At 37.0% G+C, this 17,637-nt stretch overlaps 1 protein-coding gene across 1 annotated transcript in view; it reads right to left on the bottom strand.

Moving 5' to 3' along the window:
* The window catches only part of prcp (prolylcarboxypeptidase (angiotensinase C)), a 34,222-nt gene that overhangs the window by 11,573 nt on the left and 5,012 nt on the right, over positions 1-17,637 (bottom strand). Inside the window, exons 2-6 of the mRNA XM_079823980.1 lie at positions 9,037-9,177; positions 7,549-7,650; positions 7,287-7,468; positions 5,032-5,183; positions 1,803-1,975 (exon numbers count right to left, since the gene is read on the bottom strand). Of these exons, the coding sequence (XP_079680106.1) occupies positions 1,803-1,975; positions 5,032-5,183; positions 7,287-7,468; positions 7,549-7,650; positions 9,037-9,177 (750 nt within the window). The remainder of the gene's footprint in view (positions 1-1,802; positions 1,976-5,031; positions 5,184-7,286; positions 7,469-7,548; positions 7,651-9,036; positions 9,178-17,637) is intronic.

The following is a 17,637-nucleotide window of genomic DNA, read 5'->3' as shown; positions in this document are numbered from 1 at the left end:
ATACTATGACAAAAACAGCAGAGGCTGTCCAAAGCACCTTCTCTCTGCTTTTCAGATGGGATTAGGCTTACACATTCATCTCCAGCAACAGATTTCCCACTCCTAAGCCTTCAATACCCCCTTCTCTCAGTCACTCACATAATCACATTAGCTTTGTCATTAAAAAGCCTCCTCTTTGCACCCGCTGCCTAAACTGCTTTAACCACCCATAGGGGTTGCATTCATTATCAGATTTAAGGGGAGAAAAAGAAAACTACTCAAAAGTAAACCAAGTCTACGTACTCTGCATATTCATATGTGCTAGAAATAAGCTACAGTTACAAACAAAAAACCACAGAAGATAAATTTACCTAAAAGCTTCTAGAAAATAACTAAACGACTAAACTATTTAATCAAAAATAAAAGCTTTTGTGATTCAAATTCACACTGCCATGTCTATCTCGGTTTCCAAACCTACTGACCTGCCTTGAAGTCGACTGTCTACCGCGTCTGGCACCCAGACACTAACACAATGTCTATACCAGACATGACGAGTATAGACAGCTTTGTTGATTACAATGGAAGTGATTTAGTTTAGTCTTTGTGTGTCTTTGTTTCGGCGTATTTATTTAAATATGAAACTAATACAATTCATAGGTAAAAAAAAAAACTATATTTTTTCAGCTTGATATCCATACTACACACAAAAGCACACAAGAGACGATTGACTTTTGAAGAAGTTTGATGTTAGCATGTTGCTAAGCCAAAGACGCAATTATATTTTGGGACATTTTTCTTATCTCAGTCCGCCATGATTGTTTGATTCATTCTGGCCAACATAATTCATTTCTACTTGCCTTTCCACTGATGTCATTTAGACCACATGAAAATGGGATATTATTAACCAGTCGACAAATAGATATTTAGGCATTGCTTTAGCAAGCTAGCATTCAGTCCGGCTGCATCTTTTATGTAATGTCAACTTTTTTTACTCGTTGAATATCCTCTTCCATTCTGAAATACATCAAATATGGAAGTAAAATGCGTTGAGGATGGCAATTCTGAATTTGAAATGTCCTTAGGTAGACAGCTCACTAGCTTTAGGAGTAGAGCGTATATTACTTTCTTGTAATGCATACTGGGCTCCTCATATTGATTTTTGTTTGCTTTGTAAGATAGATTTAATGAATGAAAATGCAGATGCCTCAGGAGTCTTGAAAATAAACATGTTTTCTGTCCACGCCACCCTCTAACCAATACCAAACAAAAACCTGAACAAAAGCTCAATTCTGAGGGTGAAAGAAAACAGAAGCTTTATGAATATGAATGAAGCTATTCGCATAATGATGTAAATGGGTACAACAACTGACTTATTATCTGAGGTGAGTCAGCATTAATGAGGAATTCATAGCGTGAGAGTGATTCATACCGAGTAGCTGTGAAATCCAGCTGCTGAAGTGTAACTTTTTTGTTAATGATTTTTGTTGTGTGTCATACTTCATTTTTAGACCATGCCATTTTTGCCATTTTTATCATGAATCAAAGAATCCTTCCATTTATGTAAAAATTATATGAATTCCAACGTGGGCGGGGCCAAGAAAAGGGTCAGTTCTAGTGTTCAAATTGTACGATGGTAAAATACCATGTTAATATCATGGAACAGTATATGAATTTGGTAATGATTCAATGATTTATTTTACATTTATGCATTTGGCACATGCTTCCGTCCACATCAACTTACGGTGCATTCAAAATATCCATTTTATCAAGTGTGTGCCACAGCATGTTCTGTAAGGGAAACCTTGAAAGTGAATTTATTGTACCTTAACAGGCCAGGCTGGGAGTGGCTGAAGGAAGTTGGCTTCGTATGGATAATCCACCATGGCTAAGTTCACCCAGGTTTCCTGCAGCCAAGCCTTGAAGATGGACACTTCCTCTTGAGACTTTAAAGGACCACACAGTCCAAACTCTTGAGAGAGCCACTGCAGACCCTCTCCTACAAAAGAAAGACTAATCAAATGAGTCCAGGGAAACCCATAAGCTTAAAAAAAGAGTCTGTACAAAACCACGAAGGGTCTCAAATGAACATGGGATTTAAAAAAAATCTGGACTACATAACCAGGAAATCAAGGGGAAACAAAAATCAAGTACTTGGAATTTAAAGTCACCATGATATCAAAATTGAAAATTCTTTTTTTTTTTATAGAATGGAAAAATTGCAGTATTTTTATTATAAATGATTTAATCAGTGCACATCATGATTTTTTTTTAATTTATGTGCCTCGTAATCTTTAATATAAATAACTTCCCCTGCCTCTTGCAGAGACATCTCGGCTGCTTTAAATTGCGAGATATCAAGTCAGAATTGCGAGATATCAAGTCAGAATTGCGAGATATCAAGTCAGAATTGCGAGATATCAAGTCAGAATTGCGAGATATAAAGTCAGAATTGCGAGATATAAAGTCAGAATTGCGATATATCAAGTCAGAATTGGGAGATATCAAGTCAGAATTGGGAGATATCAAGTCAGAATTGCGAGATATCAAGTCAGAATTGGGAGATATCAAGTCAGAATTGGGAGATATAAAGTCAGATTTGCGAGATATCAAGTCAGAATTGCGAGATATCAAGTCAGAATTGCGAGATATTAAGTCAGAATTGCGAGATATCAAGTCAGAATTGCAAGATATCAAGTCAGAATTGCGAGATATAAAGTCAGAATTGCGAGATATAAAGTCAGAATTGCGAGATATAAAGTCAGAATTGCGATATATCAAGTCAGAATTGCGAGATATAAAGTCAGAATTGCGAGATATAAAGTCAGAATTGCGAGATATAAAGTCAGAATTGCGATATATCAAGTCAGAATTGCGAGATATCAAGCCAGAATTGGGAGATATCAAGTCAGAATTGGGAGATATACAGTCAGATTTGCGAGATATCAAGTCAGAATTGCGAGATATCAAGTCAGAATTGCGAGATATAAAGTCAGAATTGCGATATATCAAGTCAGAATTGCGAGATATAAAGTCAGAATTGCGAGATATAAAGTCAGAATTGCGATATATCAAGTCAGAATTGCGAGATATCAAGCCAGAATTGGGAGATATCAAGTCAGAATTGGGAGATATACAGTCAGATTTGCGAGATATCAAGTCAGAATTGCGAGATATCAAGTCAGAATTGCGAGATATAAAGTCAGAATTGCGATATATCAAGTCAGAATTGCGAGATATAAAGTCAGAATTGCGAGATATAAAGTCAGAATTGCGATATATCAAGTCAGAATTGCGAGATATCAAGCCAGAATTGGGAGATATCAAGTCAGAATTGGGAGATATACAGTCAGATTTGCGAGATATCAAGTCAGAATTGCGAGATATAAAGTCAGAATTGCGAGATATAAAGTCAGAATTGCGATATATCAAGTCAGAATTGCGAGACATAAAGTCAGAATTGCGAGATATAAAGTCAGAATTGCGATATATCAAGTCAGAATTGCGAGATATCAAGCCAGAATTGGGAGATATCAAGTCAGAATTGGGAGATATACAGTCAGATTTGCGAGATATCAAGTCAGAATTGCGAGATATCAAGTCAGAATTGCGAGATATCAAGTCAGAATTGCAAGATATCAAGTCAGAATTGTGAGATATAAAGTCAGAATTGCGAGATATCAAGTCAGAATTGCGAGATATAAAGTCAGAATTGCGAGATATAAAGTCAGAATTGCGAGATATAAAGTCAGAATTGCGATATATCAAGTCAGAATTGCGAGATATCAAGCCAGAATTGGGAGATATCAAGTCAGAATTGGGAGATATACAGTCAGATTTGCGAGATATCAAGTCAGAATTGCGAGATATCAAGTCAGAATTGCGAGATATAAAGTCAGATTTGCGAGATATAAAGTCAGAATTGCGAGATATCAAGTCAGAATTGGGAGATATCAAGTCAGAATTGGGAGATATCAAGTCAAAATTGGGAGATATAAAGTCAGAATTGCGAGATATAAAGTCAGATTTGGGAGATATAAAGTCAGATTTGCGAGATATAAAGTCAGAATTGCGAGATATCAAGTCAGAATTGCGAGATATAAAGTCAGATTTGTGAGACATAAAGTCAGATTTGCGAGATATCAAGTCAGAATTGTGAGATATCAAGTCAGAATTGGGAGATATCAAGTCAGAATTGCAAGATATCAAGTCAGAATTGCGAGATATCAAGTCAGAATTGTGAGATATCAAGTCAGAATTGGGAGATATCAAGTCAGAATTGGGAGATGTCAAGTCAGAATTGTGAGATATCAAGTCAGAATTGGGAGATGTCAAGTCAGAATTGTGAGATATCAAGTCAGAATTGGGAGATGTCAAGTCAGAATTGCGAGATATCAAGTCAGAATTGTGAGATATCAAGTCAGAATTGGGAGATATCAAGTCAGAATTGGGAGATGTCAAGTCAGAATTGGGAGATGTCAAGTCAGAATTGCAAGATATCAAGTCAGAATTGCGAGATATAAAGTCAGATTTGGGAGATATAAAGTCAGATTTGCGAGATATAAAGTCAGAATTGCGAGCTATAAAGTCAGAACTGTGAGCTATAAAGTCAGATTTGCGAGATATCAAGTCAGAATTGCGAGATATCAAGTCAGAATTGCGAGATATCAAGTCAGATTTGGGAGATATAAAGTCAGATTTGCGAGATATAAAGTCAGAATTGGGAGATATAAAGTCAGAATTGCGAGCTATAAAGTCAGATTTGCGAGATATCAAGTCAGAATTGCGAGATATAAAGTCAGAATTGTGAGCTATAAAGTCAGAATTGCGAGATTCTGACTTGATATCTCACAATTCTAACTTGATATCTCGCAATTCTGACTTGATATCTCTCAATTCTGACTTTATCTCTCCTCTTTTCTGTATACTTAGATATACTTAAGGTCAATCATATTAGGTTTCCTAAAAAATGTAATCTAAAAGATTATGCTATTGATTATCACAAGCATAACATGATCATGAAAATTATGCAGCATGGCAATCACATTCACCAACCTGTTGCTGAGACCCTGTCAATAGCGGCCCATGACCTCCTGATGTTGCTGCTGCAGTTGGTGCCACTGATGGTGAAGTCATTGGTGACAACTCTGTAAAACTCTCCACATGGTACAATGAACTGCCAGATGGGAGCGGATGCGGCAAGAGCGCTGAAAACATCAGAAGGTCACAATCACTGATCCCATCCCATTTCACAGTAGAAAAATCCCGTTCCTTAATTAAACTCATGGTTACACACTACTTCAAAAAGATATTATTAAGTTTCTAGACATGATACTCCATTAAATATGCATTTACTGTACTTATGCATTTTTAATAGACTGTTATTTCCACACTAGCTGTGACCGTTGAATGCTTATTAAACATTTGCAATGTCATCTTCATATCTTCAAAGATTAATATATATAGGGTTGAAGGTGGAAGCAGGTGAAAATTCAGCTTTGCCATCACAGAGATACATTTCATATTAAAATGTATTACAATAGAAAACAGTTATTTTAAATTTTCTTTTTATAATATTATAAATAAATATTCAGTTTTGACTGTTTTTTTTTATCAAATAAATGCAGCCTTGGTCAGCAGAAGAGACTTCTTTCAAAAACATTTTGGTCACATATTAGTCTAGGGTCCAATTCTCACTATTAACTAACTATTATTAACTTTTGACTCAGTAAACTCCTAAATACTTCTTGTAATATACATGCTAATGGGCAACTAGTAAATAGTGAGAATTGGAACCTAAACTAAACTGTTACCAAAAATTATGCTTTGAATATTATTCTACATAAAAATGTATTTAAAAATATAGCTGCAAGCAGCAATACCGGGGCCAAGCGCAAATAAGCCAATAAGACATGCCAACATGGCTGGGAGGGTTAGATCAACTGCAACAATGAGCAATTAAAGGCATTATAAGATGATTTAAGGATAAAAGGCTGAAAAATGCATTGAAGTCTATGGGAATTTCATGTTTTGTTCTATTATACCGCCACCAAGAGGCACAATCCTACAAGTTTTTTATGTGTCCTCGGAGTGAGCCCATACATGTGTGTGTCAATTTTGGTGAAAATATCTCATTTCGTTTTGGAGTTATAGACATTTATATGAAAAAACATGTAAAAAATGACTGACACCTGACTTTGATTGGATTTTACTACCCCTTACTATCAATATTTTGACATTTGGGCTGAAAATTACTGCTATTAACCTATGTTTCCGAACTTCTGATGCTGGTTTCATCTCAATCGGACTAGCGGTTTCGAAGATATCAGCGAACGTTTTTTAAACGCTAAATTGCAACGCTGCACAAACCATATGCCGAAACCTGGCAAGTCTGGTATCATTGGACTCGGCAATGATTCAGGAGACTCCCATGAAAATAAGTCAACCACACCCAAAGTTATAAACGTTTGGAGAAAAAAATTATCCACTAGGTGGCGCTGTTTCGAAACTTATCAGGCTCCTTCAAGGCATCGTCCTGATGACCCATACCGAGTTTTGTGACAATCCGTTCATGAGTTCATAAAAAACAGCATTTTAGCACATAATTAAAAATGGCCGACAGCCAATATGGTAATGTGGTAAAATTGTGGACTTGGCATGCCGTGTTGAAGCTAACGAGACCACTTTTATGATTTTTGGACAAAGGGTTCAGAAGTTATAAGCAAAAATAGCCATTTTTCGTATCTCCGGACCAGTAGGTGGCGCTGCACCGAAACGCTGCATGTTGCCTCAGGTCATGCTTGTGATGACATGTACCAAGTTTGGTTTGAATACGATAAAGCGTTGCAGAGATATAGCCTTAAGGGTATTTTCGCAAACCGCTACATAAAATTTGTTGGCGCATTTATCGAAAACGATTTGACGAATCAACTTGAACTTGACTTTTTGTCAGCATGGTCTGTAGATGATCTGGTTCAATTTTCGTGCAAATTGGACGAACCGTCTAGGACAAGTTCGCAAAAGTAGGTTTTTCTGAAAATTCTAAATGGCGGGAAAATTTTCATGACGGAAAATGACATCATGGGTGCAATCGAATGGACTTGATCAAAGGAATCAGAGAAAAAAATAATTTTGTTTCTAGCCCTTATGGTTCAAAAGTTATTAGCATAAACATGAGTCAAACTTCAGGTGGTGGCGCTAGAGGGATTGTTTTAGAGACTCCAAAATTGGCAGCTTCGCACCTTCGGTGCTTGGCCCCTAATTAATATATTATAATGTCATATACAAATATGAACAAGGCAAACACTCACCCTACAACTGCACTGGGATACTTCATCCTCAACCAGGCCGCCAGCATCCCGCCATAGGAGCCGCCGATGGCGATGACTGAACTCTTCTGAGCTCCAGGCAGGGTTTTCTTCAGAGCTTTGATGAGCACTGCAAAGTCAGCTAAAGCCTGTTCTGAGGTCAGGTAGTTCAGATACTTTGCATTCTGGAGGAAAGGAAATACAAGTCGAGAAGGTTTGCTAAATGACCCTTTATTGCTCAACATGAGCAGCGGTCTTGACTCACGCTGTAGGACTCCTCGCCGAACGGCATGGATTCTCCATAGTAGCGATGTTCGGCAAAAACCAGTATGGCTCCCAGCTCTTCTGCTACATCCCACATGAAACCCTTGGGAAGAAGCAGAGGCATAGATACTGAGCTTCTATTTTTACTAAGAGTTAGCATTTTATACTTTTTCAAGTTTTTCCTTTGGATGGTAATATTTAAATTTTCTGATTCACAGATTTGCTGATACTACCATTTTTTGTAATGCTATAATTATTAAGTACATTATGCTAACGTTAATGTTGAAGTTCATAATATCTGCGTCACTAAACAGAATAGTTTCTGAAGTATTTTTCTCATTTATTTTTCCCATAGGGATTTGGTAAAAGACAAAGATACAAGACTCAATTACTTTAATAAAGGAAGAACTACAATCCCATGAAGCACTGTGAATGACATGATTGAGAGAGAGGGAGAGAAACAATATACTTTATATATAAATATGTGTATCCAAAACATGCATATTTACTGTATAAATATTTAAGTAAATATTTAAGTAGTTTAAGAGTGTAGGGAAACTGACTCAATATATTTCACAGTGCTTCATTTGAGTGGGCAGGTGCTAAATGGTTCTATTGGCATAATTTGGTGAGGACTTTTTGCAGAATCATGGGTAATGTAGTTTTTTCCACCAGGATTTTTTAAATATGTGGAAATAATGTGGGCTGTTGGCTTCAATAGAAGCATATACTATCGCTTGACAGCCTCATAGCTCACAGTTGGTCTGTCTTTAAAGGTTTATGAATTGTCGTTCACAGAAATAAATTCCCCTATAGAGAAAATGAATGAGATTTTTACTTCCTGGCTGTTGCACTTCAAGGATGAATAATGACTTTCCCTGCTTGGCAAAATAGCTCCGTGTTTTGTCAGTTCCACAATCCCTATATCACTGAGAAGGTTTTTCTGCCATCCCTTCATATATAGTTTGCTTAGCTTTGGAATTTATTATAAATTTGTCTCTTATTAAAATTTATTTTTAAAGTATAAATAATCTTGCTCCAGATATCACATGCCAATTAATATCAAAACAACGTAGTAAGGGGATCACTACAAGAGGTGCAACTTATCAGAATTGCACAGGACCGAAGAGGAAAACTAAATTTGCACAATCCACATTTTCAGTTCAAGGTAACAGCCTGCCAGTTGAACTAAAAATGCAAACAGAGTTAAACATTTTTCAAAGAAATTTAAAAAAGTGGTTCAAACAAAAACACGTTTTTGTGAACATTGATGGTCGTACACAGTCTCAGTTTTCTTTTATTATTGTTGTTTTTTTTGTGTGTGATGGTTTTATTGTTGTTAAAACAGCCTAGCCAGGGACTGGGGCTTCTTTGGCTAGAAGCCTGTATGTAGAGCATCTGCTGCTTGAAATTGTAGCAATGTTTTTTCTGCATTGTCCCTGTCAAATAAATAAATAAATATAAAAGCTGTTTAAAAATGCATATTTACAGTGTTGTTACAGAACCATGTGATGTCTCCTTCATTGCCTGTGTAAAACAGGATTGGGCCTCCTTCATTGTGCCAGTGCTGGTCATTGAGAAGGTACCTCTGCTTGAACGTGCCATTCTCCAAAAAGCCAAAATGGTCAATCTGTAATAAAACAATGCTGATTAAGACACAAAAAACTGCTTTTAGTTTTTTACAAAAAATGAGTAAGGAAAAAGAGAACTGGCGAAATGGACTTTCAAAAAGACTTGGCTGCACTAAAAAGATTTATGTGAAAACATTTATGAAATCGATGCTACCTGACTAGAAAGCAGAGGAAAAAAGGCTATTGTCTTCCCTTTTGACAAATAGCTAGGAGAAATTCAACACCCATAATGCACTGGGCATAATCCATTCCCACCAGTCTGCTATGGATATGCTTACCAGAGTCAAATACCACCTTGCTTTAGTAGGAAATACTTCTTTGCAAACTTTTAGTAATATTTTTTTTAGTCTAAAGTCACTCAAACGTTTAGTGGGAGTCCGTTACTTTCGGTTTCCAGTGAAGGATCCAGCAGCGTGTTGTAAGCAGTGGCTAAAGGCTGAAAATTGTAAATATGGGGAGAACGCCGCAACGGAAAATCTAAAAAACCTCCATGTTTCTAGTCAACATTTCAAACTGGATGTCCACAAACACAGTGTTTCAAATGGAGGGGAAAAACTGAAAGAAACTGCCATTCTGTAATTTCCACCCAGCCTTCCGAAGCAAAACATTGTCGCCTACAGAAAGATGTTGCCTTCCCTTAAAATAACTGTTCTTTTAAAGGAATGTCAGTAACTAAACAGTTGATGGGCCCCATTGACTTCCATAGTATTTATTTTTTTCTTCTTCAAAATATCTTCTTTTATGTTCAGCAGAAGAAAGAAACGCATACAGGTTTGGAACAACTTGAGGGTGAGTAAATGATGACAGAATTTCCATTTGAATTTTTCCTTTATTTATCCTTTGTTAACCCAGTGTTGTTCCTACTGTCCGTGGGCGGATCTGTAGTTTTCACGTTTTGTGTCATCCGGCGGACTTAATTTTACAAATAAACGTGAATTTCTCGGTCCAGATGACAGGGCATTAGGAAACATTTATAAATTTAATTTATTTATATTTATATATCATTTCATTTACATATACTACCGACATTGTAACAATACAAAGCAGGTTGAAAATCGGCAAAGTTACACATTTTTCTTTATGTAAGGGTATTAAATCAGAGTAATAAACGTTTTGTCCCAATTTGTATTAAGTGTCTTTAACTTCTATGTACTAGCAAATAATAATTTAATATAATGCAATTATTATGTACATACATATTTTATGTAACTACATCTGTAATGTATTTATGTAACTGCATCTAAACTGTTGATCTCTCCCTTTCCCCTTAACCCACACTTAACCTACCCATACCACCAAACTTGTCCCTAATCTTACCCGTATCCCACCTAAATAGCCGCAAAAGTGTTTTGCAATACAACATGATCACAATAAGTATAGTACATAGTAGTTAAAGGCTTATAATATAATGTGTAATAATGTTTGCTGCTGTTATAACCGGTTTTAAACGGCTGTCTGTGCTTAACATACAGTAACGACACAACACTGTCTTTATTCCTGGGTGTTCTCCTCAATCTTCTGGCCTACAGCCATCTCATATTTATGAGCGTGAAACCTCAGAGCAGGATGGAGGGATAATTAGCCTCAATTTGTATTAAAATCTAGTGCCAGCGTCAGGGATGCCACATTAGTTCCGGTTTCAGCAGAATTGTGATATCCATTCATCCGGTTCAGAGCTCGTCCACCGTCTTCTACATTTCCATAAATTCTCCAAGTTTGAGGGAAGGAGTAAAAAGAATGTTAAAATTTGTTCCCAGAGCTGCAATTCTACAGTTCTCGCTCTTCTTGAATCCCACCCAACACTTAATAAAGAATGTTCTCTCTAGTGTTTTGTTTTTTCGTAAATACCCTCTTTCTCCTCCCGTTGGCAACAAAAGAGGCAGAAATTTTATGAGCCAGTGACAGCAAAAGGACTCACAGTTACATTCATTCAACAGCAGTCAGAGCCTGGCTGCAGGTCAAATGAGTGTCAGCTATATTCACATGCTTTAGTGAGTTATTTTCTGTGTAAGCTGTTATGTCTGAAGCCTCCAGCTCTAGAAAATGGACTTTTTACATCATTTATAAGTCTATTTGTTTTATTTTCACTCAGAAACATTTCAACAATATTTTATCATGACAGTACATGCTGTCTTATTAAATAAAATAAATAAAATCATTGTAATATATAAATAAATAAGGTATTACTTTTTTAAATTATATTTTACCATCAATTTACAAGTATTTTCTTTTAAAATGTTATAGTAACAGAATGATAAAATATCAGCATTTTTACATTTTGTGTTAAAATTACTAACATTTATATACCCAACTGTTCAAAAGTCTTGTATGCTCGCCATTAGTCGATTAAAAATGCTGTAAAAACAGTAATATTGTGAAATATTGCTACAATTTAAAATAACTGTTTTCTACTCTGTTACATCATTACGATTTGATCCACAATAATCATTTCTTATTATTGTTGAAAACAGTTGTGCAGGCTTAATATTTTTCATGAAACCTGATACATTTGATGAATAGAATGCTAAAACAAACATTGAAATCTTTTGTAACATTATAAATGTCTTTACTATCACATCTGATTAGTTTATTTCATCCTTGCTGAATAAATGTATTCATTTATTTTTTATCTTAATGACCCCAAACCTTTTAAATGTGGTGTAGCTTCTTTTATAATACAATATCCATATTCTGTTGTGAAATTACATGTACGATGATATCCTCTTTATCTTAAAATGACTATGACAGATTTGAGAACTGAACACAATCTCATAACTTGAGAACAGTGATTTTGGCTTAGGTTAGATGGGTCACATCATGGACAGTGTGTTCACTGTGGTTCAGAATTGCAGCGCCCCCTTCTGGTTTTTAGAAACTTAAAAAGCAAATTCACAACACTGGAATGCAGAATCAGAGTGAATCAATCTACTACCCGTTTCTTTGTCAAAATGTGGAAGTGTCACATAGCTTGTTTTGTAACTTACTTTATCATATATGAAAAAATGTACAGGGTATTTTAAGAATCTGTTCTGCAGAAAATCTGTGGATATTTTACAGTTGTTAAAACAGAGAAAGTTCACCCAAAATGAAAATTCTTGCACTGAATTCTTTCTCAACACAAGTTTTGAAGAACATTCCCGTTGCTCTTTTCCATTACACTGAAAATGAATGGTGACCAGGGGCTGTCAGGCTCAAAGAGTCATAAAAGCATTCTATATGAATCATGCACTACATCCTAAACTCTTCTGAAACTGATTGCTTTGTAAAGTGAATTTAAGTTGCCTGACAATCGTGGCATCATTAGGGAAAGGAGCAACGTGGACATTCTTTATCACATCTTTTGTGTTTCACAGAAAAGTGAAAGTCATATATGTTACAAAAGACATGATCGACTAGAATTTTCATTTTTGAGTAAACTAATTCTGTATTACATGATTTTAAGTTTTATATGGCCCATCTGCTTTAAGGTTCTACGTGTTTTGCATTCAGAGATGCTGTTCTGCAGACCTCAGTTGTAACGAACGACTATTTGATTTATTGTGTCCTTTCTATCAGCTTGAACCAATCTGCCCCTTCTCCTCTGACCTCTGGCATCAACAAGGCATTTTCACCCACAGAACTGCCACTCACTGCAATTGACCATTCTCTGTAAACCCTAGGGATGGTTGTGTGTGAATATCCCAGTAGATCAACAGATTGTGAAATACTGACCAGCCCGTCTGGCACCAACAACCATGCCACGTTCAAAGTCACTTAAATCACCCTTCTTCCCCATTCTGATGCTCAGTTTGAACCTGACCATGGCTGTTTAACTCCATTTTTAGACATCGCAGACTCACAAATTTTCCTATGCACTTCCCCTCCGGGGAATCCCCGCCACTATTTTGAAGTTGGCGAGGGAAGTTTATTTGGACAGACCCTAAACCCCTTGATTTTGACAAAAGGAGTGAGTCTACTCAACATGTACACTTCTGGCAGATCCATAGACCACAATGCAACATGATTGTGACATCATAGCCGGGCATGCTTAAAGGGTTAGTTCACTCAAAAATGAAAATTCTGTCATTAATTACTCACCCTCATGTCGTTCCAAACCCACGAGATCTTCGTTCATCTTCAGAACACAAATTAAGATTTTTTTGATGAAATCTGAGAGCTTTCTGACCCCCCTATAAACAGCAACGTTATTACCACTTTCAAGGTCCAGAAAGGTAGTAAAGACATTGTTAAAATAGTCCATGTGACAACAGTGGTTCAACCTTAATTTTATTAAGTGACGAGAATACTTTTTGTACGCAAAAAACAAAACAAAAATAACTACTTTATTCAACAATTTCTTCTCTTCAATGTCAGTCTCTGACGCAGTTCACATTGTAAACACAGTGCAGCGCTTCCAGGTTCTACGTCAGAATGCCGGCTCACTATTGGTCGACGCTGTTCACGTGAGCACAATGACGCATGCATGTGATGCTGACACAGGAGCTGGCCAATCAGTGGCCAGTACTAAGCTGGCATTCTGACGTAGAACCCGTGAACAGTGTAAGAGACTGAAACAGAAGAGAACAAATTGTTGAACAAAGTAATTATTTTTTATTGTTTCGTTTTTTTATGCGCGCAAAGTATTCTCGTCACTTCATAAAATAAAGGTTAAACCACTGTAGTCACATGGACTATTTCAACGATGTCTTTACTGCTGTTCTGGGCCTTGACAGTGGCAATAACGTTGGTGTATATTGGGGGGTCAGAAAGCTCTCGGATTTCATCAAAAATATCTTAATTTGCGTTCCGAAGATGAACAAAGGTCCTACGGGTTTGGAATGACATAAGGGTGAGTACTTAATGACAGAATTTTCATTTTTGGATGAACTAACCCTTTAATTTACCCCCACCCCTATACATAACTGTATGAAATTGGACTTAAAAGGAACACGCCAACATTTTGGGACTTATTCACCGTATCCCCCAGAGTCAGATAAGTCCATACATACCATTCTCATCTCCATGCGTGCCATAACCTGAAAATAGGCTAACTTCCGTCAACATGACCAACGTGACAACCTGCTTGCACAGAGAGCATGCTGGGGACTATTTTCAGGCGCTGCGTAATATCATTGCGCCGCTGCACCCATGGTATGACAGCAAAGTTATTATTATTACGCAGGAATGAGAGAATAGACCCTAGCCTTATCGGTCTAGAAAATTGGAACTTTTCATTTTCCGTCGGTCTTAGTACTATACACTAGCCTGGCGTGGCCACACTCAATTCTAGTCAGAATTTGAGTCTGGTACCGCTCCATTGAGCTTTGATTATGGGGCGTGTTTCAACCGAGCCAGGAAAGACCTCAATTGGATAGACCTACAACCAATCAGAGCAACGGAGCGACGCGTAACGTTAGTTGTCAAATGTCAACAGAACTCAACTGCACTGTGTTGCCAAGTCCGTGTTTTTCTCCATGTCCGCGGGTTGAAGCGACCCCAATTATGTGATTATATAAACCCAGGAATGCGAATTTTAGCAGGCAACCTTGCCAAAATAACATATTTTGCCAACCAAACTGCATTTTTTTCCGGAGAACACCCTGGAAAGTTATTGTTTTGGGCTATAGTTTTGAGTAGCAATTGTGCGCGACATTGCAAAAACACTTGGAAACCCTGTCTGCACGCACGCTGGATTAAGTAACGTTACAAGAAAAAGATGAGTGTAAACGATCTTTGCCAGTAATAAAATAATTTAAGGATACACAGAGTACTTACCAACACGATCATTGTTTCTGAGAGAAATAGTGAAGGTGAATGCATATACGAACAAGTTCTCCGTTTAAGATAAGAGCAAATTCAACCCAAGAGCCTTCGATGACGTGGATGATTACGTTACTGTTTATCATCTGTCCATCATCGTCTAAAGCCCGCCCTGACAATTTCATTGGTCCGAACAGTTTCTGTTCGGGCATAATTACTCCTCTATGGAGCGAGTCCAGACCGAATTGCCCGAGCAAAAAAAATTGTGGGCCGGGCTAAATTCGGCTGGCATCCAGGCTAACTATACACATCATAACGTGTAAATAGGAAAATGTTGGCGTTATTTTGTCACTTATTGAGCAGTAGGCTAGCTGGAGCCATTTACCTCCAGTCTTTGTGCTAAGCTAGGCTAGCGGTGTGTGCGTCAGACAGAGTTATGGCACGCACGGAGATGAGAATGGTATGTATGGACTTATTTAACTCTGGGGGATACGGCGAATAAGCTAAAGTCCCAAAAAGTCGGCGTGTTCCTTCAAATTGGAGTTACACATTAATGCTTTTGGTACTGTCAAATGAATTTAGACACAGCTCTGCTCTTGGTTGCTTGTCAAACAGTGCTCTCCATTTTACCACCCACAGCCAGCAACAGATCCTGAAAGGATATCCCACGACAACTGTCCAACCGCTCAACAAAGAGAATTAAAACACGACAGACTACAGCTCAACTTGAGCGGGAATGTGAAATGAACCACAGAGGGAGACCCATGTTTCATTTCCTCTACCGCTTGTTCTTATAGTCTTTGTAGATCGGATCCTCATTTTAACAGCCTCGACTGCGCCGCTGCAACTGAAGGCTACCGTTTAAGGCATACTAAGCGCTGACAAGGACAAAAACCAAGACAATGAGGAGCAAGAAAGCCAGGAAATGGGCCTAATCTTCCTGACGGCTCAGAGGATGAGTTGAACAGACACGAGAAACAATTGCCTTCACTCTGGTGTGTCCAGGTCAAGAAGTAATCAGGCTCAGAGTACAGCATAACAGGATTGTTTTTGTCTAAAACTAGACGCAGGGCTTTTCCTGTGTCAGCTTTTCACACGGACAGCATGTAAAAGATTAACTGCTAAGCCACCCTTCAGGTTGAGATGAAATGTCTCTGAGACGTAAATTATTAAATAACAGGCAGCATCATACCACCCTTTTAAATAGTATATACTAATGAAACAATACAATCACTCAGAATCACTTAGTGTTTTTTTGTCAGTGCATGTTAGAACACCATCAGGAACTGATACACACGCACAAATACAAAATGAAGGGACTTTCAAGATCTCACTTTCAGTTCAATCAAGTGAAAAACGGGCAGACTGCCAACATGTGCCTCTGCATATGACCGATCCCAGAAGAGCAAAGGATCTGCTATTATTCTGTGGGGGCCACAAGGGAAAAGAAATTTCCTGCAGACACAATACAGAGCAGAACGGCACAGATTATGTACACATTAAATAAAGGAAATCCTTTAAGGAAGCCCAGTTGTAAGTTAATGAGCAGCCACACACACACAACCAGATAAATCTGCTGTGGGCTGCGAAATAACGCCCGGCAATGTGATCATGTCACAAGAGTTGATTGCATTGACAAGGGTTTACAACTCTGATAAATGAGATGATCTGTTAACAACAAACAAGTTTAAAAACTGTCACATGAGATTCTGATTACAAGATCAAAGACAGTCATCAGTGTAACCACTGTTTTTAAAGATATTTACTCTTTTGTCCTTCATGGGTTATTGAGTGCATTGATAAATTGCACTTTTTGGGTCGGTTTTATTTACTTATTAAAACCCATAATGGTATACAAAATATTAATAATAATGAAGTAATAATAACAAGACATATGATTGTTATAGTTATTATTATTGAAAGCACTGTTGTGCATCTCTGAACAACACACAGAAGTGAATCCATGCTGAATGAATTGCTGATTCAATGGCCCATTCATAAAGACGCTCACTTGCTTCATTCCTGAATGAATCAGCCGTTTAAACGAATCGTTTGAATGAATGACTCAAAGACTCACTCGTTAAGAATGTGACTTCCATAGATAGTGTCTTTTTTTAATAATTTCATATTTACATTAAAAAGAAACACATATCTTACCATTATTTATGTAGTTGAAATTTCAGGTTAAATACATTCATGCATTTACAATTGTTTTTCTTATAGTTATTTACTATTTTGTACTTCATTGGTTATTGAGCACACTGATAAATTGCCCTATTTGGTTTGGGTCTTGTTTATTTAATGTATTACTGTACCTGCATTACAATCATTTATTTTCAAGAAATAGGTAGACATAATCACAAAATAGATGAAAATACATTTGCAACCATTTAGATTGTAAACAACTTTGCATTAAGAAAATGGTATAAACAACAATACAAAAAAACAAATGATTGATATTGTTATAATTATTCATCAATGTTGTTTTATACCATTTTACAAACAAAACAGAAAGTTGTTTGCAAAATAATATGCGGAAATGCTGTTTTATTATAATATAGTTTTTTTTTTTTTTTTTTTACTATTGTTTTAATTAGTTTTAACCGGGGGGTTGGGGGAATTATATTTATCAAACAATTAACATAAAAAACTACCTAATTAACATAAATAATACGTCTCTGGCCCACACACACACACACACACACACACACACACACACA

This window comes from Gobio gobio (genome assembly GCF_949357685.1).
Source record: "Gobio gobio genome assembly, chromosome: 8".
Lineage (NCBI taxonomy): Eukaryota > Metazoa > Chordata > Actinopteri > Cypriniformes > Gobionidae > Gobio > Gobio gobio.
Note: the sequence above shows the minus strand (reverse complement) of the source record. Positions and strands in the feature narration are given on the sequence as shown.